Source organism: Hippocampus bargibanti, linkage group LG03, assembly GCF_051943395.1.
Source record: "Hippocampus bargibanti isolate YZ-2025 linkage group LG03, ASM5194339v1, whole genome shotgun sequence".
Lineage (NCBI taxonomy): Eukaryota > Metazoa > Chordata > Actinopteri > Syngnathiformes > Syngnathidae > Hippocampus > Hippocampus bargibanti.
Genome location: NC_142736.1, coordinates 27,541,601 through 27,564,218, shown reverse-complemented (window position 1 = coordinate 27,564,218; position 22,618 = coordinate 27,541,601). Strand labels below are relative to the sequence as shown.

At 40.5% G+C, this 22,618-nt stretch overlaps 1 protein-coding gene across 3 annotated transcripts in view; it reads left to right on the top strand.

Moving 5' to 3' along the window:
* The window catches only part of igdcc4 (immunoglobulin superfamily, DCC subclass, member 4), a 68,980-nt gene extending 51,091 nt beyond the window's left edge, over positions 1-17,889 (top strand). For 2 of the 3 annotated variants that reach the window (XM_088992914.1, XM_088992913.1), the window contains exons 10-20: positions 377-559; positions 1,541-1,741; positions 2,666-2,764; positions 3,924-4,110; positions 6,686-6,813; positions 8,037-8,207; positions 9,708-9,842; positions 11,887-11,989; positions 12,917-13,148; positions 13,230-13,349; positions 13,893-17,889. In XM_088992914.1, coding sequence (XP_088849040.1) covers positions 377-559; positions 1,541-1,741; positions 2,666-2,764; positions 3,924-4,110; positions 6,686-6,813; positions 8,037-8,207; positions 9,708-9,842; positions 11,887-11,989; positions 12,917-13,148; positions 13,230-13,349; positions 13,893-14,363 — 2,030 coding nt within the window. In that variant the 3' untranslated portion in view covers positions 14,364-17,889. The remainder of the gene's footprint in view (positions 1-376; positions 560-1,540; positions 1,742-2,665; positions 2,765-3,923; positions 4,111-6,685; positions 6,814-8,036; positions 8,208-9,707; positions 9,843-11,886; positions 11,990-12,916; positions 13,149-13,229; positions 13,350-13,892) is intronic. The other variant, XR_016114525.1, reaches the window with a different exon arrangement.
* Positions 17,890-22,618: the final 4,729 nt, after the last annotated feature.

Sequence of the window (22,618 nt, the reverse complement as noted above, 5' to 3'; positions counted from 1 at the left end):
AGTGCAGATTATATAGCCCAAAAACGACGACTTGGCACAAGAGTGGCTTCAACACTTGTCCACTGTGCTCCTTACAGCAGAAAAAAAATATAACCACCCCAAATTTTCACTAATGCCAGCAGGTCCCTCATCCACAATGCAATGTTATGATATGTGACACATGGATGTTCTTTGCAATCTGTAATTTTTAATATCTGGGGTACGTTCATGAAAGTCATTAACACACATATTTGTTCCATATAAATAAATATATAAAATGAAAGCATTTTTCCCATGTACCCTGATCACCTTTACGAGGGTGAAAATTGATTCCATGGCTGATGAGCCAGCCTGGTCAATCCCAGTGAATTAGAGTACCGTCTTTATTTTCCCACAGTGGATACTGTCTTCTTGGTAGAGGTGGGCGGTAATGAGACCCAGTTTACGCTGAGGGAGTTGCAGCCCAACCAGGCGTACAGATTGAGAATAACAGCTGGAACAGGTGTCGGCTTCGGGGTCCCGTCCGAATGGGCTCAGCACCAGACGCTGGCCCACTACGACCACACCAGCCACCCTATGGGTAAGGCTCATGACTTCAGACTTGTGTGGGAATTCCCACATTTTGGGTTGAGGATTTATGTGTGTTTTATTGAAGTAAGACATATTTTTTGGGTGTTAGGTTTCACAAGGCGGCCTGGTATTTTCTGCCTGTCTGAGACTATCTGTCTGTCTATCTATCTATCTATCTATCTATCTATCTATCTATCTATCTATCTATCTATCTATCTATCTATCTATCTATCTATCTATCTATCTATGCATCCATCTCTGCATCCATCCATCCCTCTCTGTCTGCCTGTCTATCCGCCTACCGACCTACCGACTTGTCTATTTCTCTATCTTTCTATCTATGGCTAGCTATCTAGGTACTAGCTAGCAAAGTACCTAGCTACGTAGCTCTTTCTCTCTCTCTCTCTCTCTCTCTCTCTCTCTCTCTCTCTCTCTCTCTCTCTCTCTCTCTCTCTCTCTCTCTCTCTCTCCAAATCCATCTATTTATTCATTTATGTATTTTGTTATTTGTTTGTTTTATTTTTTTGATGTAACATGCACTTACTGTATCTCAGTGAATCCACAATCCGATCGTTTGTGGATATTAGTAAGCGACTCGGACAATGTGGTCAGAGCAAGGTGTCAGTCACTGAAACAAAATAAAATGCAGACTATTAATTAATTTGGGGGAAAATGTAGCCGGGTTAAGCTCTTTATTAATCCCTGAATGTGGGCATTTAATGACATAAATTAAGACATGTCAGTCAGCGAGATGTCTGTTCCCCACATTGACACACTCATTGAGTTATATTTTGAGAGTGTGGGAGCTGCAGAGCCATTCATTAGAAGACGGAAGCGTTATAAGGCGTGAGCAATTATCTACGGTCCTTAGATGAACCTGAATTGTCAAAGCTGCATGAAAAGCTTCTATATTGTATCACCCACGTTAACTGTCAGTCTCTCAGTCCACCTGCCCGGAAACTAAATCAATTCTTTACCGTCACATACCCAGTGATTTTCGCTCCCACTGAGCTGAAGGTGCGAGCGCAAGTGAACACGCTCAACATCACATGGCAGCCCTCGCCCAATCACACGGTCGTCTCCGGGTACAAGCTATCCTGCCGAGAGATGGACGGCGACGTGGAGAAGAAGACCCAGACTCAACTGGTCAGGCTCCGCAAAAAAGCCAGATACCATCTCCTCACTGGGCTTGGTAAATTGCTCTCATATTGTATCCGAGCCGAATCTTTTCTCAAAAATTTCCATTTCCACCTGCTTGTGACCAGTTCAGAGTACGCCATGCAAATTTTCTTGCATAGGTTGTGACGTTACTCATGACCCTAATGAGCATTAGGATGATGCAAAAGGTGCACCTATAAGCACATAATTATCTCAGAAGCCGACAGCGCATCTTATACTGTATATGTATCAATATTCTGATTTCTTGTACTGTAATTTCCATGTATAAGACGCACCGGACTATAAGGTGCACCTTCGATGAATGAAAGAAAGTATTCCAAGTGTAATATATAAATATATAAAGTTTTCCAAATGCACACCGGATAATATGGCGCTACAGAAAAGGCTGGAGTTACGGACAACTTCTTCTTCAAGGGGAAATGGAGTCTGTGGCATCAGACATTAGATGGGAGACACCTTGTGGCTCAATGTTACTTCACATATAAGGCACACCTGCGTATAAGGCGCAGGATCATCTTTTGAAGGAAATCAAGGCGTTTGGGTTCGCCTTATACACCGGAAAATACGCGTCATAGTATTTTACTTGTACTGTAAAACACTTTCTAGGCAGCGGTTGTGAAGGCTCCATATAAATCAAGCTGAATTGTATTGTCTTGTATTCCCTTTAGCATAGCTCCATCGAGTGAATGCATAACAAACCCACAGTCACTTTTGTATCTTATATTCTCTACGGCTTATGATGTGGTTCGCCCTACATATGAAAACAGTTTTAAAATTGGCCATTCATTGAAGGTTTGCATTATACTCCAAAGCACCTTACATTGTGGAAAATACGGTACTTACTGATATCATGCATTCCGTTAGCTTGTCGTTGTACTTAAAAAAACAACAACATGAATTTCTACTAAAATATCTCAATCCTCATTGCGTTTGTTAGTTCCAGATCAGCTTTATGAAGTGAGAGTCTGGGCATTCAACAAGCAAACGGATGGCTCCGCTGCAGTGTGGAAAGGAAGGACCGAAAAAGCTGGTAAAGGTAAGAATCCTAGAGAACTGCAGAATGCTTGAAGACAATACAAGCTAAAGAGGGCTCAAATTGCTGCAATGGTGGTAGAATTCTGACCATTTGTACACATGCGAATACGGCGGCCCCACATTGGTTCAAATCAACATTTTTTCCTCTAAAGTGTTTATGTGCAGTTAACTCATTCACTGCAATTCCCGAATTTATTTGTGAATTTAAAATTTGATGTGGAGCGGCATTCCTGAATTTGTTTGGGTTTGTTTTTTCTTGCGCTGAATATTCTTGTAAGTCTTGTTTTTGAGTTGGTGACGGGTCCGTACGTGACGTCACTGAAGGAACGCCCCTGACCGAAAAAAAAGACACATTGTAGCAGTCCTTCCATCACGTCAATGTATTTTGCTGCACTTGTTTGGTCTGAAAACCTCGTGTTGCACCAAAAAGCCACCAGAAGAAGGCGACCAAGCTCCATGGAAGGAATTTATCCCCCTGTAGAAACAGGCTGATTAACTCCTCACAGGAGCTTGGATGCGTCACGAACTAGGGGCGGACCTTTCTGAAACTGCCCAATTCGCAGCTCAAATTTTAGCAGATTTTGGACACTTTAAGTCATTATTATTGGTGTTTTTCATTTGAATAAAAAATATCATACTGCGTGTTTTGGGTATTTTAGATGCTATAAAACGATTTTCTGATGTCAGTTAGGAAACAAAAAAGTGATGCCGGTTGTCCTTTAAAGGGGTGTTTACCTGTTTCGACTGACGGCCAGTATCATCCAATCAAAATTGCGCTTTCCGCCAACTGCAGCCCCAACAAAATGAACAGAAAAAAAGCGAGAATATGTATTTAGATTTATCGGCGAGCCATATGCAATCATCAAAAGACCCATATATGGCTCGCGAGCTATCGGTTCCCGACCCCTGATCTAAGGTTTGTTACGGTGCATTAAATGTTTATGTAGTCCAAAAACTCAATATTCTGTGGGTCATGCAATTTGAGTGGCAACGACAAAAACCCTGGCACTGGAATGGACACATTCTTGCACAGTGAAAGAGTAAAACTAAGAATAACAATCATAATAACAAAAAAATAATTTTGTGTATATTTAAAAATGTTTTGATCAATTACATTTAAAATATAAGTTAAATAACAGAGGTCTGTTTTCACATTCAAGCATCTTCGCTACCCATGCGACCGCCCCCTTTACCACCGAGCAGCATTCAGGCCGCAGCCAACAGCTCCACGTCGATCAGGCTCCGTTGGGAGAAACCTCGCTTCAGCACAGTGCGCATCATCAACTACACGGTGCGCTGCAGCCCGGCTGGAACCACCAACGCCTCTCTGGTCACGTACCACACCAGGTGAGCCCGGATGTCTGTCATCCTTCGCATCATCAGCTACACTGCCTCGAATGCTGCCGCTCAGGGTCGACACAGGCATGCTTTGTGTTTTAAGAGCTTTTATGGATTGGGTGGGATGCAGGGGGCTTTGTTTCATTTTATTTTAGTTTTGTATTTTATTTTTGTGTTTTATTTTATTTTACACTGCCAGACGTGCAAAAATGTGTCCACTCTAGTGCCAGGGTTTTTGTCGTTGTCACTCAAATTGCAAGCTCCACAGAATATTGAGTTTTAGGACTAAATCGACATTCAATACAGCGTTAGAAACCTTAGATTCTCTTCTTTCATGAGGTAATTCCTAAGTTATATGGGTCACGAGTTATATGAGCTGGAAATGAGGGTGGCTGTCCAAAATACAATGCAATACATACATATTGGTGTATATAGCGCTTTAAGAGCAGCTGAAGCTGAAACAAAACGCTAACATGGAGAAAAGGAAAATGCTGCCCCCTTGTGGAAAAGAAAAACATTGCCAGAGGCCATGTCCTGCGCTTTATTGGCACCCAAGCATGAACAAACAAAACCCAAACAAATTCGGGAATGGCACTCCCAGTCATATTTTCAATTCACGATTACATTCGGGAATGGCAGTGAATGAGTCGATGTGTGTATTTATTTATTTATGTATTTAGTCATTCATTTTTAAGGTATAAGTGTGGAAGGCGGATAGTTCCGTTGTCCCCAAACTTTTTCTTGCCACTGACTGGTTTAAAAAAAAAACGCTTTGCAGATTGGCAACCATTCAGCAATGTTGCTGGAGTGGCGACTGAATTAAAGCAGACAAAGACAAAAAAAGACATGGCAAAACCCTTTTAAAATACATATTTACAGTACATATTTTGGGAGGACAGTTCACAAGGTAGATTTGTTCAAATGTCATGCTCAGCACTTCAGTAATCGGTCCAACACCGTAATCGGATAGCCGCCCACTCAATTGTGTTTACATGTGGCTCATGCATCTTGTCGAGAACTGCTGGCACCAACCTCAAAGCTTTCTGGATGATCTTCTGTTTGTAACATACCTCCAAAAATCCAAAATTCAAGAGTGGGTGGCAGAAACATGACGACAAGTTGCAATTCTTTAATTTATTTGGATCTACGACAGTACCTATCACATATCGTTGATCATAACAAAAATAATCCTCCCAGCTCTACCTGCTATGTGTGAAGCTTGCAGGTTCTGTAGATCTTCGAGACAGGATAGCCTCGAGGCACCAAACTGGAAAATGATTTTTTTTGCTGCTTTGAAGGTTACAATGCTCACTCACAACAGGGAGATTTCGGATTGAGGGAACGCTGTGAATAGTTCTCAATAAGGAAGAAACAAAACTCTGAATTCCTTATATACTCTGAATACAGTGATACCACGGTTTACGAACCCCTCGGCTTACGAACTTTTCGTTTTACGAATGTTAAATTTATGAAAATTTTACCATGGCGTACAAACTTTTTTTCAGGATACACACGGAGCGCCACAATGAGTGATGTGTCGTTCGCGAACGAGCCCGCTCTCCTTACAACAAAATGGCAGCCGACACTTTTTGTCCTCTATGTCCCGCCCCCAGTTGTCGGTTAAAGCCATGTGATTTGTCAAGAACGCAGCAGTGAGGGGGGTTTTACAGACAGAGAGAGAGTGAAGCCATTCTCCCAAAAATAAAATGGCAGCCGACATTTTTTGTCCTATTTTCCCCACCCCCAGTCTTTGGTTAAAACCACGTGATTGGTCAAGAACGCAGCAGTGAGGGGAAGTGGTTTAAACATTAAAGAGACAGGCAGACGACAGACAGTGACAAAATGAGTAGATAGAAAACAATGAAATTTGGACTCATTTCAACTTCAATAGTTCAAAGGCAGAGTGTAGACTGCTCGGTTGAAACTCCCATCAATCAGGCTCCACAAATAAGCCGCACAAGCCATCTGTACACGTGATGCAAAAAGCTATCAACCCAGCTAAACAGAACACAATTGATGAGGAACTAGGTAAAATTATCGCAGAGAAAGCATCTACAAGATGGTGAAAGAAGAAGGCCACGTTCCTCATCAAGTGTTTAATGCTGATGAAACCGGCCACTCCATTCCATCAAGACATCAACGACCATCACAAAGGTAAATGAAACGATTTTATATACAGGACAGTTTATTTCTATAATTATAATACCACTGCACATTTATTATACATAAAGTATGTTATAGTTTGTGTAGTTTTAAGGCTTAGAAAATTAGAAAGTAGAAAATTATGTTTTATGGGGACCTGGGAATGGATTATTCTCATTTTAATGGTTTCCTATGGGAAATTAATTTTTGGGAAACACACTTTTCGCCTTACACACTCTGTCTGGGAACGGAACCAATTAAGTTCGTAAGCCAAGGTATCACTGTACTTGATTATTTTTGATTTACCTTCTTCAGGTTAAAATAGAAATGGCAGTACAGTTTCAGCAAAGAAATACAAAGTTTCTGCGAAACACCCACTACAAACATACTGTAAGTGACTCTTGACCGGCACTTGTTTGATACTTGACTTGTGGCGTTGCAGTGCCGCTCAGGACATCCTGATCGGGTCGCTGAAGCCCTTCACCCGCTATGAACTGGCGGTGCAGTCCAACGGCATGGATGCGGTGGGGCCCTTCAGCAGCACTGTGGAAGAGTCCACTTTCTCTGACCGTAAGTCCCTCCTCCGTTAAAAAAAATGAAGTGAATAGATTTCACTAAAGTTAGGAAATTAATTATGATCCAGTGGACATAAAACGTCTGCACACACCTGTTTGGAGTAGGGTTTAAAACACGTGACAAATCTGGCCCGCCACATGATTTATTCGGCCCGCGAAAGCAAATCAAGCTTGTCAAGTCTTGCCATGATGCTTTCTAAAGTCCGAACCAACATTTCAAATCGTCCCATGTAAACCACATTAACACTCATTTTTCTTGACTTCAAATTTGAAAACTAGTTATTCATTAACTCATTCTCTGCAAGACGTCCAAAAATGTGTCCACTCCAGTGCCAGGGTTTTTGTCACTGTCACATGAATTCCAGGACTCACAGAATATTGAGTTTTAGGCAGCCTATAAAACCTTAGACTCTCTTCATTCATCAGAAAAAAAAAATAGTTCATTCCTAAATAATATGGAGTTATATGAGCTTGAAATGAGGGTGGCTGTCCAAAATACAATACAATACATACATATTTATTTATGCTGAAGCTGTAACAAAGCTCAAACATGGAAAAAGGGGAAATGCTGCCCCCTTGTGGAAGGGAAAAAACATTGGCAGAGGCCATTGCCAGCGCTTTATCGGCACCCAAACAAGAAAAAAACAAAACCCAAACAAACCCAAACAAACAAAAAGGGTAGTTAATGAGGTAATTTGTTGTGCGTTCTGCATGTAATATTTGGAGGAGATGAAACATTCTGATGGTTTCCCCAAATTCATTACGGCCCTTGAGAGGTTACCGCAACTACAATGTGACCCGCGGAAAAAAAAATGAGTTTGTCATCCCTGATTTAAAATATTCTGGGCTCTTTAGTGTTTGAATGCCCCAAGTGCAATATTGAGTATTGTTGGCATCAGATGGTGCAATTGAGCTGTCAGTCACGGGTAGGCAGGTAATGTGGAACTTTGCCTACTAATGAATGAACCGCCACCATTCCCTTTTTTTCCAAAGCTGTGCCCTCTATTTACTTCCCTCTCACTGGCCCGCCTTTAGCCTCCCGGTTGTACCCAGGTGGTCGCAATATAAGGACACAGATGGTTGTCATATAACATGTCCAATCCCCCACTAAGATGAAACACACAAAAGCCCCAGCTGAGAACCTTATTTGTGACTTTTAATTACCGACTGGTGCACCCCCCCCCCCAACTCCCTCCTCTCTTGTTTTGGTTCTATCAGGGCCTTCATCAGCACCGCAGGAGTTGCGCCTGAGCACCATCAACTCGTCATCAGTACTGGCAAGCTGGCGCCCTCCTCTGGAGCCAAACGGCGTCATCGTGGGCTACAGGATCTTGTTTAGCAGTAACTTGAGCCAACCCGAGCACACGTGGAAGAACCTCTCTCAGGATGGTAAGGGGATTTTTTTTTTTATCACAAGGAGAATAATAAAGTAAAATATATATTTCTCTTTCCTCACTCTACATGGGGGTATGAGCAGTGTTCCAATCGGCAGGAGTCTCGGTTGGCGTGTGCGTGTGGTGGGGGGGGACTCGACGTTAGAATCTAAGTGCTGGCACAAGCACGACTATCATATACTCTACTTGAGCTCCTCGTAGTGTAAATATTTGCGTTTTGCGACATAAACATTAAAAGCGTGTGCGGCAGATGACTCGATTGTACAACCGAGTTTTGCTGTATAATGATACTATCGGATTAGTGGTAAATCGAGTTTCACCCTTGTCATGCTTTCCCCATCTGTGTTTCACAAGCCCTTTAGCATAGTAGAGTAACTTGACAATTAGCTTGTGGTCATGGCGCGTGAGACTAAGTTAGATAGCGCGAACTCGTCAAACGACGCTGTGTGCGATGGCGAGGGACTCAATAGGACTGCAGTAATGTTTTCTTCTGTCCTTGCACTATTTTTCCTGCCTGAATAAGTTCCCCCTGTGGCTTTAGAACATATGTCCACTACAGTCCCATGCTATCTGAACTTCTTAACCCAACTAACAATCGTTGATTTTGATGAAAAGTTGCAACAATGGAAACAATTTCGAAACTGAATCTGTACACTCTGGTATGATTTTGTCGCAAAATATGTCTCCAGGGAGACATATCTTCTGCTGATTCTTCACCTTTCACGTCCTGCAACAGAAGACATTAGTTAAAAAAAATGGATTTTTTTTTATCGAATAAAATATTCTTGGGTCACCCTGTAAATCGTGTTAAAATAATGCGTGCATTACAAAAGTGTGAGCGTTACAAAAGTGTAAATTAGAAGTAAATAAAATGCAAAAAATGCTTTCATTGTGTATTTAGACATTCAATTCGTATAAAAATGTAATTTGTTTTTTACAATTTCTTTTGTTTCACCTTACAAATGAACTATCTGTATGTATTATGTCAATAGTTGCTTTATAAAGGTGGTATTGTGAAAAATCTTGAGTCTCCCGACCAAATTGTGAGACTTGTATGAAACGGTAAAAAATAAGAGCAGCAAAAAAAATCTCATTTTTTTTGGAAACTGGGAGATTTGTCTCTCTACTCGTGAATATTGTGGTCAAAATCGGGAGTCTCCCTACCAAATTGTTAGACTTTGTATGCGCTCAAATGCAGAGGGAACCATCCATCTCATGTTTTTCTTTCTTTCTTTTTCTTTTTATTTTTTTCCTGACCATTAATGAGTATGGAATATGCGGAGATGTCCTTTCAACAAACAATTTTTATTGACAAATGATACATGGGAAAATAATTGGCCAGCCCTAAGCTAACTGATCAAGGATATTTTTGACGTAAATGCCACACAGGCTAGGGTACAATATGCAAACTGCCCACTTGAAAGGCTTGAATTTACATTTTGAATAGTGAACTCCAAAACAGTTAACATTACAGTCTCTTTTCTCCACCCTAAAGGCAGCGTCACCAATGTTGAGGTGCGAGGGTTAACCAGTGGCACCCATTACTTTTTCAAGTTGGGGGCATCGACAGAAGTGGGAGCTGGACCTTATTCGCTCATAAAGGATATTCAAACACCCCCTGACCAATACGGTATGTTCCATTCAGATCGCATCTACATTTCTTTTAAAGGACAACCGACGCCTCCGGACAAGTTGTGTCCATAATTTGTAAAATCACTTCAAATGACTTCTACTGAGCGTATTTTACAAAGATTCCACCACATATAGCTATGATTTACGTTTTAAGACTCGCACTGAATATTCAGGAAGTCTTGTTTGTGAGTTGGTGACGATTCCTGACGTCACGTCAGGAACGCCCCTGACCGAGAAAGCGACACACAATGCATTTTGGGTACTTGGTTTGGTCTGAAAACTTCGTGTTGATGGAAAAATTAGAAGGAAAACACATAAATAATGCGATGGTGAATCATTGTGCGTTGCACCAACACTACGATTTGATTCTAGTTGACACAAATTCCCAGCAGACAAATCAGCCCATTTCCAATGGAGCTTTGGCCATCTTGTGCATTTTCTGTGACACTACACATCAGTCCTGACGGCTTTAATTGATCTGGAAGGACTTCTTTAATTGATTGCAAACATTTATGCTTTCCTCTTCAGAACTATTTGAATCACACTCTTAACAGAATTAGTAACAAGAAAGCATCTTCTCCGAATCTGAAGCCATTGTTTTGATTCTCGAGCAAGGCAAGACGTCTTGGCGCGAAGTCACAAACAAGGGAAACTGAAACTTTCTAAGATAATTTTGAAGTAGTTTTGGGAGACTTTAAGTCATTTTTATTGGTGTTTTTCATTTGACTAAAAATATCAGTCTGCGTGTTTTGGGTATTTTAGATGCTATAAAACGTTTTTCTGATGTCAGTTAGGAAACAAAAAATGGTGTCGGTTGTCCTTTAAGGAGACACATCTTTTTCACAATTTAAGACAGTTTGTAGGTGTCCTAAAAACCTGATTGTGATTTACATTAGCATGCCACGCACGATGGGTTGGTAGTCGCTCTAGACAGACACGCAGTGATTTTGTATATGTGCCAGAACAGATTCAGTGTTCCATAACATGTCATATAAAGTCTGAGTATCACGGTTATGTTGTAATCATGGGTTGTTGTGCCGCCTGCTATCCACAATGATTGTGTATGTGTGCGAGTGTTTATATGTGTGCGTGTCTGTGTGTGTTTGTGATAGTTCTTGCCATCTGTTTCCTCTCTACTCTGCTGCCAAAAGGATAAGCCGGCATAAATGAATATCAATGAATACAGTTGAATGGATTGATATTAAATTTTAGCCTTGTCCTATATAAAGAAGCGGTGCATACTTTCTTGCCTTATTTCATTCTCTTTGCTGCCCACACCAAAACGGGAAATCGTGGGGGAAATTGTTTCTGATTGGCAAAGTGCAGTTTCGTACTAAATGAAAGCAATGAAAAATGACTTGATGGCTTCTTTGTCAGTACTGCATTAATTTTTGTGGAAATATTGCAAAAGAAGATGAATCAAGCAATATTCTTCTTCTTCTTCTTCTTCTTCTTCTTCTTCTTATTATTCTTCTTCTTCTTATTATTATTATTATTATTATTATTATTATTAACAATAACTACAACAATAATAATAATAATTACTCTTGATTATTTCAATCAGGGCTTTCCAACACCTTTTATACAAAAAAAATCAAATTATCAAGAAAACAAAAGAAATCATTCACCGTTGTCAAGATAGTAACAAAAATAATTGATATATAATATAAAATATATAAGTTTCCTTATGTTACCAAAGGTCACTCTAAAAATATTTTTAGGGGCATATACCATATTTTCCGGTGTATAAGGCGGACCTAAAATCCATCACTGTCAGCAGCCAACAACTGACTCAATTTCCTGTAGAAGTAGAGCCTAACCCCTGCCTCTACTGTACTTATATTTGGAAAACTATTTTCATTCATTGAATGGTGTGCCTTATAGTCCGGTGCGCATCATTTATGGAACAAGTTTGAAAATGCACTATTCTTTGGGGGTGAGCCTTATACTACGGTGCGCCTTATACACCGGAAAATACGGTAATGTAGATACCCTGTATATGTATATATCTGTGATACTAATATTTTGAATGTTTTCAATAGAGTTGGACATTCATGCGGTGACGGGTATCATCGTTGGAGTATGCCTGGGGCTCATATGCATGCTCCTCTGCATGTGTTTCAGTTTCCGCAACACTAAGAACAGGTAACATAGCTTGAACACAGACCAACACAAATCAACTCAGCGGTATTTAAAACAACCGCCACTTTATATAAGGTGTTCTTTGTGGAGTAAAAAAAAAAAAAATCATTCAAACAACAATAAATAAATAAATTAACTCATTCACTGCCAGACGTGCAAAAATGTGTCCTCTCCAGTGTCCTCTCCAGTGCCTTGTGTAAAAGAAAAAAATGCTAGAGGCCATGGCCAGCACTTTATCGACCCCCTAGCATGAAAAAATAAAACCCAAACAAATTCGGGAATGATGCTCTACGTCAGGGGTGTCAAAGTCATTTTTGCCGCGGGCCACATTGTAGTTATGGTTTCCTCTCGAGGGCCGTTATGAATTTGGGGAACCCATTAGAATGTTTAAATCCCTTCAAATATTACATATAGAGCACACAGCAAATTAATGAATAACTCGTTTTCGAATCTGAAGTCAAGAATAATGACTTTTATTGTGGTTGACATCCAAAACTATGAAATTTTGGCTCAGATTTTAGCAATCATCATGGAATTTAACAAATTTGATTTGCTTTCGCGGGCCGAAAAAAATGATGTGGCGGGCCGGATTTGGCCCGCGGGCCTTGACTTTGACACCTGTGCTCTACGTCATATTTTCAATTCCCGATTAAATTTGTGAATGAATTAAGAAAAATGACAGTGGAAAGCAAACCTGTACACATATTGAGCATGCTATCTCTGATCCACTGATGAATAGACTCTTTTATTCTCCCCTCTTTCATCAATAACGGCTTCAAACAGCAAAATGCTGGCTGTTGTTTGATTATTTTATTGTTTTATGTCAACGCTTCTTGAGTACACTTGCAGGTTTTGTCAAAGCATTTGAGGATTCACTGATGTATTGTATTGTATTGTATTGTATTGTATTGTATGTGTGCCTCCTATTAGAGGAACACCTATCGGCCTGGACTCCGCAGCCGTGACCGCCCAATACAGAAGAGGGGGCTACCCCAGTCCCACCCATGTGCCAGAATGCAGTGATTGCCACGAGCTGCAGACGCTAATGCCCTCCAGCGGGCAAGAATTCGGCCACTCGTCCGCAGAAACCCCCGAGGGGCAGAGCCTGATAGTGAGCGGCGACACCTGGGAGGGTGCGGGTAACTTGGCACCTGAATCTAAGGTCGAAAACAACCTTTTTCTGACATTTGCATTTCACGATTTGATTCCAACTCCTCTGACCTGTCGTCGTTGCCGTTTGCAGGCTGCCTGGAACGGCTCCATCAGTCATAACTGGGCCAACAGAATCACCCGATACAGAGACACCGTCACTGAAGGCTCGCCTGGATTCAACGCTGGGGAACTCAGTGTCACAAGCAATGTGGTAAATGAAGACCTTTACGTCACAGGTGTCAAAGTCAAGGGCTTGATCTGGCCCGCCAGATGTTTTTATTTGACCCGCGAAAGCAAATCAAGCATGTTAAGTTCCATAATGCTTGCTAATGTCTGAACTAATACAGTAAAGTCTCGTTATATCGATATCGGATATATCGATAGTCCCGGTTATATCGATACTATTTCTATGCACGCACGGAGAAAATTACATGCAAACAGGGTCGGATATATCGATAGTCCCGGTTATATCGATATTTTTCGGACTCCCTTGAATATCGATGTAACGAGGCTTTACTGTATATCCATACAGACAGTGAGAGTTTCAAGGTTTAGAAAAGTAGAGAGTAGAAAATTCTGTTTTATGGGGACCTGGGAACGGATTATTCCCATTTTAATTGTTTCCGATGGGAAATTAATTTTTGGGATACACACTTTTCCCCATATACACTCTGTCTGGGAACCAATTAAGTTCGTAAACCAAGGTATCACTGTACAACAATCTGAGGTGATCTTAGAGATTTTGTCCTTGCAGGATTGCCAGAACGTATCCCCGTCCAGTAACCAGGTAGAGGCAGAGGTTATCGTCCACTTGGAGTTGTCCGAAATGATCACCGAGAAGGTCAAGTTTGACTGCGGACAGGCTAATGACTCCAAAGCCAACCGCGGCCTCTCATACGGACCTCCAGAGGAGAGTGAACAATCGCTGGACCCGAACCAGCAGAGTCTTTCCTCGACAAGTCCGGCGGTCAACCACCACGGGGAACCGGAGGAGGACGCGGCTGAGGTGGTTTGCGCCAACCCAAGGCAGGATTCTGGGCTGACCAACGGCTTACACTCCCCCAAGACGCCACGACCTGTGCCCAAATCTGGGGAAAACGGGGACATTGGACACTGCCCTTCAGCACAATCCAAGACCAAGTCTGCCGGTCTTACCTCTGTTCCTTTTGTCACTTCAGGCCTGGTTCAAACTACCTCAGTAGCACACAGTTACTTGTGCCCGTAATGTCTGCTTGGCAGGCTCGAGCAAACGGAGACATTCTTACCAGGGATGATTATGTATATACGCCTCATTGTCGGATTTCTTTTGTATTTTGAATCCATGCTTTCATACATATGTAAATACTGTACATGTTACTGTCTATTTTTAGAGGCAGAATACCTGTTTTCGCTGTATGCATCGCAACCCTACATTCCTGTGGGCTGCGAAAGCAAAAGGATTAAGTGTCTGTCGATGCCAAACCGAAGACGGGAACCAAAACGGTAGGCACCAATCCTGTGCATCAAGGTGTGGATCCAAACCCGATTTGAAGAATGTTCAGCACCCATGTGTCTCTCTCTCTCTTTCTCTCTGTCTGTCTCTCTATCTCGCCTCACGCTGTCTCAGGGTCACCATTCTAACTCAGCTGTTCACACATGAAAACCAGTTTTGATTTGTGACCTCGCCGTACTGACTGCATAACACGCTATAATGGGCTTATTCCATTTCTGCCATTTTCCAGGACTTTATGCATTCTTGGTAAGTTGATGGAGTAGCCAAAATTGCTCCCAAGTGTGGGTGTATGTCAACTGATTCCAATACACAGTTTTTTTTCTGTGCTTTTTTTTTAAATAGAAGTGTTACTGCCATGCAACATGGCTGAAAAGATTGGTCAACAGCTATGAATTCATAATATCGTAATAGAAGTACAGTGATACCTCAGCTTATGAACTTAATTGGTTCCCAGCAAGTGTGTGTAAGGCGAAACGTTTGTCTTCCAAACATTTATTTCCCATAAGAAACCATTAAAATGAGAATAATCTGTTCCTAGGTCCCCATAAAACATACATTTCTACGAAATAAGCCTTAGAAATACACAAATATACCTTATTTTATGTATAATAAATGTGCTATTGTATTGTAATTAAAAAAAATCAACTGTACTGTATAATAAAGGCGTTTTATTCACCTTTGTGATGGTAATTGTCAATGGATGACAAACTTCCAGGTTGCCTCTTGATGATATCTGAATGAAGTTGCCGTGCATTCTCAGCGATAATACCCTCACTCTCACTGTCCCCTGCTATCTGATTTTCATTAATCCAAATCAACGGAAGTTTTTCAACTTATTCTATTGCCTGAGACTTTTGCTTAGAGAACAAAGAAACACCCTTAATCGCTTCCTTGTTCTTAAGGATGGTCGACTTAGCGTAATGGTACTGGGACGCTAAGTCACACAAACGCACATCTCGTTCGTATTTTTCGATGGTCTTCTGCTCGACCGTAATTTTCTTTTGTCCTCTTCGGTTTGGCGCTAGCCTGTGGTGGGGTCTTTTTCGGTCCCATATTAGCAAAAGTATCCTTGATAACAAATCACGTCCGCACTCAAAGAAAGGGGGTGACGAAAACTACTCCGCCAGCCACTGTGACGCTGTTCGACCGTGTGGTTTGGTGTTCTTCCGCCGAAAACTAGTCCGCTAGCCACTGTATCGATGAGAAGGTTTCTTCAGCCGTCATCTGTACAAAACTTTTGTACAGATGACGGCTGAAGAAACCTTCTCATCGATGGACCACTCCTGTACGACTGAGAGCTTACACAGACGCTAGCCACTGTAGCGCGCCGTGTGGTTTGGTTCGTCCACCGAAAACTATATCGTCTGCCAAGATTATATGGTCGCGAAATTAATGTTCATAAGGTGAAAGGTTCATGAACTAAAGCGTTCTTAAGCTAAGGTATCACTGTAAATCGAAAATGAACCCACATACAACACTTTTCTTTTTCGTAATACAAACGATATTTGTATTTAAGGTACCTTCTTGTGAGAAAAAGTACTACAAAAACTACAAATGATAGCCCGCAAAAAAAAAAAAAAAAAAAAAAATTGACAGTTGAACTTCATACAAACCAGTAGTGGGATATGATAATTTTTCAAACAAATTGTATTTTTTTCACAAAAAATGTATTTGGACTTTTTTTTCTCTCACAAGAATTCAACTTTTGGTGTTTGGGTTACAACTAAATCTGTTTAGAACATTTTTTTTTTGCATTTATGAATGTCAGAATTTGAAAAAGAATGTACTTATCATGGAATTTATCATGACATGGTACGTCCACTAATGTGTTGACCACTAATATGTGACGGGTCCTAATTTGACAATGTACGTATATCCATCTTCCTCTAGTCGCGATCATCCCAGGGATTTTTTTTGTTACAAAACAAGAATTCAGTATTAATATTAGTTTTTGATGTCCAAACAAGTATTTGAATTGAAAAAAGTAATGATATTGTAAAAAAAAAAAAGAAACAAAACAAATCAAAATACTAACAAACAAAAAGACCGGTGCATTCCAACTCCTTCTCAACCACACTACCTCATTTCTTTTTTGGGTTTTCATTGTGCTTGTGTGGCATCAAGTGTCGCTCGCACCTTTTTGAATGTTATTCTCATGATTTCAACAAAAAGAATTGTCATCAAAATTTAGTCATGTGAAACATCCGTTATCTGAACGCATTTGTGTATTGGATTGGATTGGATATGCCTTTATTAGTCTCACAGTGTTAAACACACTCACAGTTTAAAGTATTGTTAAATAACTCAAATTGACATTATCACTGTCATTTAATGGACAACCGACACAATTTTTTTGTTTCCGAACTGACATCAGAAACACGTTTTATAGCATCTAAAATACCCTAAACACGCAGGCTGATATTTTTAGTCAAATGCAAAACACGATCGGCTCGAATTGATATGGGAGGACTCCTTTAATCCATTGCAAACATTTATGATTTCCTCTTCAGAACTATTTGAATCATATTCATAACTGGATGAGTAACAAGAAAGCATCGTCTTCGAATCTGAAGCCATTGTTCTCATTCTAGAGCAAGGCGTGACGTCACGAACAAGGGGGCGGGACCTTCTGAAACTCAAACTTTCTGAGGTCATTTTGAAGTAGTTTTGCATGGGACACTTGAAGTCATTTTTATTGGTGTTTTTCGTTTAACTAAAAATATCAGCCTGCGTGTTTTGGGTATTTTAGATGCCATAAAACGTTTTTCTGATGTCAGTTAGGAACAAAAAAAATGGTGTCGGTTGTCCTTTAAAAGGCAATAATTGACGAGCTGTGCCGAATGAGATACTCTCCTGGTTGCTGAATGTAGATGTTATTTACATATGGACCACAAGATGGCACTGTGGTCATTCCCCAAAAATTCCTGAGCAGCAGCAGAGATGGAAAAAAAATCCAAGTGACATGCCACTCCCATAATATGTCGTCGAGGAATTCACGCTCTACTTGAGTTCTGCGAACATTCTCTTGAAATATGCGTTTATTGAATCTCAAAACGCTGAATAATAAATAGTGTTAAATTAAAAGAATGTGAGTGGGGGACAGAGAAAGCTGACAGGAACGTCAGGTGACCGGCAGTATGGTGTGACGTCACGTTTCACCATCCACGGAGGATTCCAATAAAAACTGCGGTGACACACGTCACTCACAAGTGACAGTAGGACGAGTTCTTTGTTTGCATCCTGACAGGAAGGAATGGGAATTGATAGCTAAATAGGTTTCATGGGCAATCAATGACCTTTAAAAATAGTATGTATATAACGTAGAAACGCACTTGGAATTTCCCAAGAAGGTTCGTTTGGAAAAACATATAAGGAACTTAATTTTAACTAATTCACTGCCAGACGTTCAAAAATGTGTCTACTCCAGTGCCAGGGTTTTTGTTATTTTCACTTAAACCCCAGGACCCACAGAATATTGAGTCTTAGGACGACATAAGCATTCAATGTAGCGTAAGAAACCTTAGACTTTCTTCTTTACTCAGAAAAAGAGTTAATTACTAAGTTATATGGGTCTGGAGTTGTCTGAGCTTTAAAGGGGGGTGGCTGTACAAAAGGCCAATGCTGCCCTCTCGCGGGAGAGAAAAAACATTGCCAGAGGTCTGACTAGCGCTTTATCAGCACCTCCCGCAAAAAAAAAAAAAAAAACAATTCCCGAATAAATTTAGGAATGTCAGTGAATGAGTTCATTTTAGCTCATTTTTAACTTTTAAAGGACAACCGAAGTCTCCGGACAAGTTGTGTCCATAATTTGTAAAATGGCTTCAAATGACTTCTACTGAGCGTGTTTTACAAAGATTCCACCGCATATAGCTATATTTTAAGTTTTAAGACTCGTGCTGAATATTCCAGAAGTCTTGTTTTTAAGTTGGTGACGAGTCCGTACGTGACATCACTGAAGGAACACCCCTGACCGAAAAAAAGGACACATTGTAGCAGTCCTTCCATCATGTCAATGCTTGTTTGGTCTGAAAACCTCATGTTGTACCAAAAAGCCGCCAGAAGAGGGCGACCAAGCTCCATGGAAGGAATTTATCAGCCTGTGGAAACGGGATGATTAATTCCTCACAGGAGCTAGGATGCCATTTACTGCCTCTTTTTGGGTGATACATTTTCCCCCAATGTTGCCTCAAAATGGCACGGAATAAATTCTTTAATCGATTGCAAACATGTATGCTTTCCCCTTCAGAACTATTTGAATCATATTCATAACTGGATGTGTAACAAGAAAGCATATTCTCTCGAATCTGAAGCCATTGTTTTGATTCTGCAGCAATGCAAGACGTCTTGGCGTGATGTCACGAACTGGGGGCGGGACTTTCTGAAAATGCCCAATTCGCAGCTCAATTTTTTTTGCAGACTTTGGACACTTTAAGTCATTTTTATTGGTGTTTTGCATTTGAATAAAAATATCATATTTTAAATGCTATAAAACGTTTTTCTGATGTCAGTTAGGAAACAAAAAAGTGACGTTGGTTGTCCTTTAAATGACTCAACCACTATTTCAATGTAACATCACAGATTAGACCAATGTAAGCGAATTGTAAAACTACATCGATTTTTAATGAAAGCATTGAATTACTTTCCCCGCAGAGTGCATTTAATGCTTTGTTGACTCGGCAAAGTTTATGTCTTGACATTTGTTGTAGTCATGCATCAATTCTGTGAAATTACTTTCAACGCCTTTTCCAGATAAAGTACATTCCCTTCTTTGTCAGCGCAACAAGGAGCGAAAAGCTGCCAATCAAAGATTCCCTAGAGCAAACAAGAGACAGCCTTGTTGAGATGGCAAAGGAAGGATAAAGGAGGAGGTAAATGAATGAAGTCTGGGAGAGGGGGATTTGAAAAGTCATCTTGAATTAGACTCCTTATCTCCTGCATTAAATTACATAAATATACAAGATGGCCACTCAAATCAAAGGTTGTGAGGTGCACAGTGAGCAGAACATAGCTTTTGCATTCCCTTTCTGGACAGCTTTTCTTATCATCTTATTATTTTTGTCCCATATCTGGATTATTTCTCCCAGTTGTGGATCACATTTTGCTCTTTTAGCTCATTCACTGCCAGACATGTGCAAAAATGGGTGCACAGCAATGCCAGGGTTTTTGTCATTGTCACACAAATTCCGGAAGCCATAGAATGTTGATTTATCAGACTACATAAACATTCAATGCAGTGTAACAAATCATAGACTCTTTTCTTTCATCAGAAAAAAAGTTATTTCCTAAATTATCTGGGTCTGAAGTTATATGAGCTTAAAATGAAGGCAGTCCAATATATAATGCGATGCATACATATTGGTTTGTATAGCGCTTTAACATCAGCCGAAGCTGGAACAAAGTGCTAACACTGAAAAAAAGGAAATGCTGTCCACTTGTGGAAGGGGAATCATTGCCAGAGTACTGGCCAGCCAGCGCTTTATAGGCACCCAAGCAAGAAAAAAAGAAACTGGAACTCATTCGTCATATTTTATTTTCTCGAATAAATTTGTTAATGGCAGTGAATGAGTTAACAACCCAGTCTTGGTCCATTTAAATAGGGGTGTCGAAGTCATTTTTTTTGCCGCGGGCCACATTGTATTTATGGTTTCCTCTCGAGGGCCGTTATGAATTTGGGGAACTCATTTTTTTCCCTTCAAATATTACATATAGAGCACACAGCAAATTAATGAATAACTTGTTTTCAAATCTGAAGTCAAGAATAATGACTTTTATTGTGGTTGACATCCAAAAATATGAAATTTTGGCTCAGATTTTAGCAATCATCATGGAATTTAATAAGTTTGATTTGCTTTCGCGGGCCGAAAAAAATGATGTGGCGGGCCGGATTTGGCCCGCGGGCCTTGACTTTGACACCTGTGATGTAAATATAGACATTACGTGCTTTTTTAAAAACATTTTCCAGTAATCAAAATGATGTCTGCGCCAAATGCTTGGATGACGATTGATATTTTACAGCATACACAATCAATGGCGAATTTGGCTCATATCAGGGGAGTGTGCCAGTCCTAATTTCCGATCTGATTGATGTTTCGGAACTTGGACGTTTGTGCTTTTTTTTCGTAAAGTATTAAAGCAACTGCGCCATTTCAGAAGCTAACACTGTTGTGATGCTAATCGTTGAACACAGCAACTCTTACTAACTTTGCATTAAAGTACAACCGACACCTCCGGACAAGTTGCGTCCATAATTTGTAAAATCACTTCAAATGACTTCCACTGAGCGCATTTGACAAGGATTCCACCGCATATAGCTATATTTTACGTTTTAAGACTCACGCTGAATATTCAGGGAGGCTTGTTTTAGAATTGACTACCACCTAAGTGATGTCACGGAGGGAACGCCCGTGAATGAGAAAGCGACACACAATGCATTTTGGGTACATTTTTTCGTCTGAAAACACAGCGTTGATCGCGAAATTAGAACGAAAAATACATAAATAACGTCATGGTGAATCGTGTGTCGAAGCCAATTGCGGTAATACGCACAAAGACGGTGTAAGTATCCACAAATTCAACAAGACTACTATTTGATACTAGTTGACAAAAATTCCCAGCAGACAAATCAGAGCATGTGCACCGTCTTGTGCATATTGGAGTCCAGACGGCTCAAATTGATACGGAAGGACTTCTTTAATCGATTGCAAATATTTATGCTTTCCTCTTGAGAACTATTTGAATCATATTCATAACTGGATGAGTAACAAAGCATCTTCTCCGAATATGAAGCCATTGTTTTGATTCTAGAGCAAGGCAAGATGTCCTGACGTGACATCACATACAAGGGGGCGGGAACTTCTGAAACTCGCCATTTCCGAGGTAATTTTGAAGTAGTTTTGGTACACTTTAACTCATTTTTATTGGTGTTTTGCATTTGACTAAAAATATCAGCGTGCGCGGTTTGGGTATTTTAGATGCTATGAAACGTTTTTCTGATGTCAGTTAGGAAACAAAAAAATGGTGTCGGTTGTGCTTTAAGCCTCCACCTGCGATTTCAACCATCAACTCCCACCCTAATACACACTGAGAGCAAGTCCTGAGAGATTCAATTGCATTACAAGTCACGCCCATAACATTTCATTACCAAGTTGCCAAATTAGCGTAAGAAATGGCAACTAATACCCCTCACCCCACCACATTTGTTAGTAATTTAACCTTCTCTTTTCACACGAGAAGAGAATCTCTTTGTAAGCGTGTCACAAAAAAGGAAATACAGTACAGCCTTACGTCACAACCTTGTGAAGAAGCCAAATCTTTGTATAAAATGTGTCATTGCTATACAGCTAAGTACAACAGCGTTAGCATGTTAGCATGTGTTCACAATTGGCAAAACAGCAAGTTTTCCAGCATGAAAACCAAAATGGAGTGCTTTGGTCAAACCTGCCTGTGTTTGGGAGAGCATGGAGCCTCGCTTACAGTTCCCGATGCAGGAAAACTTAGTTCCACATCGTCAAACAGTACAAGCGGAATCTCAGAGGGGCGGCTGACCCACTTTTGAGCTCTCCAAGTAAGCGTTGCACATCGCACTCAGCCTGTTATCTCGTCTGTCGGCCTCACACAACGGCTTCAACAACGCATGGCGGCCATTAATGTCACATCCTGAGGAACATCATTACAAGTCATTTGTCTTTGGGTTCCACCGAGGCTGTCGGTTTACTTTAGTCTTACAATTATTCGCTTGTTATCAACTTGCTAGTAAAGTGGTCATATTGTGTGAAATTAATTTCTTTTGAAATATAAATATTTGGGTTTGCCTATTTCCACAAATGAGCTGTAATCAAGTTTTTCTGTCGCAGTTGGCCCACGGGCCGCGAGTTTGAGACCCCTGGTTTAGTCCTTCCATCATTTGGAAGAAAATGCCCCGTATATGAAATCATGAATCACCAAGTGAAGAAAAGACAGGTTTGAATGTTAGTAATGATTCCATGGGT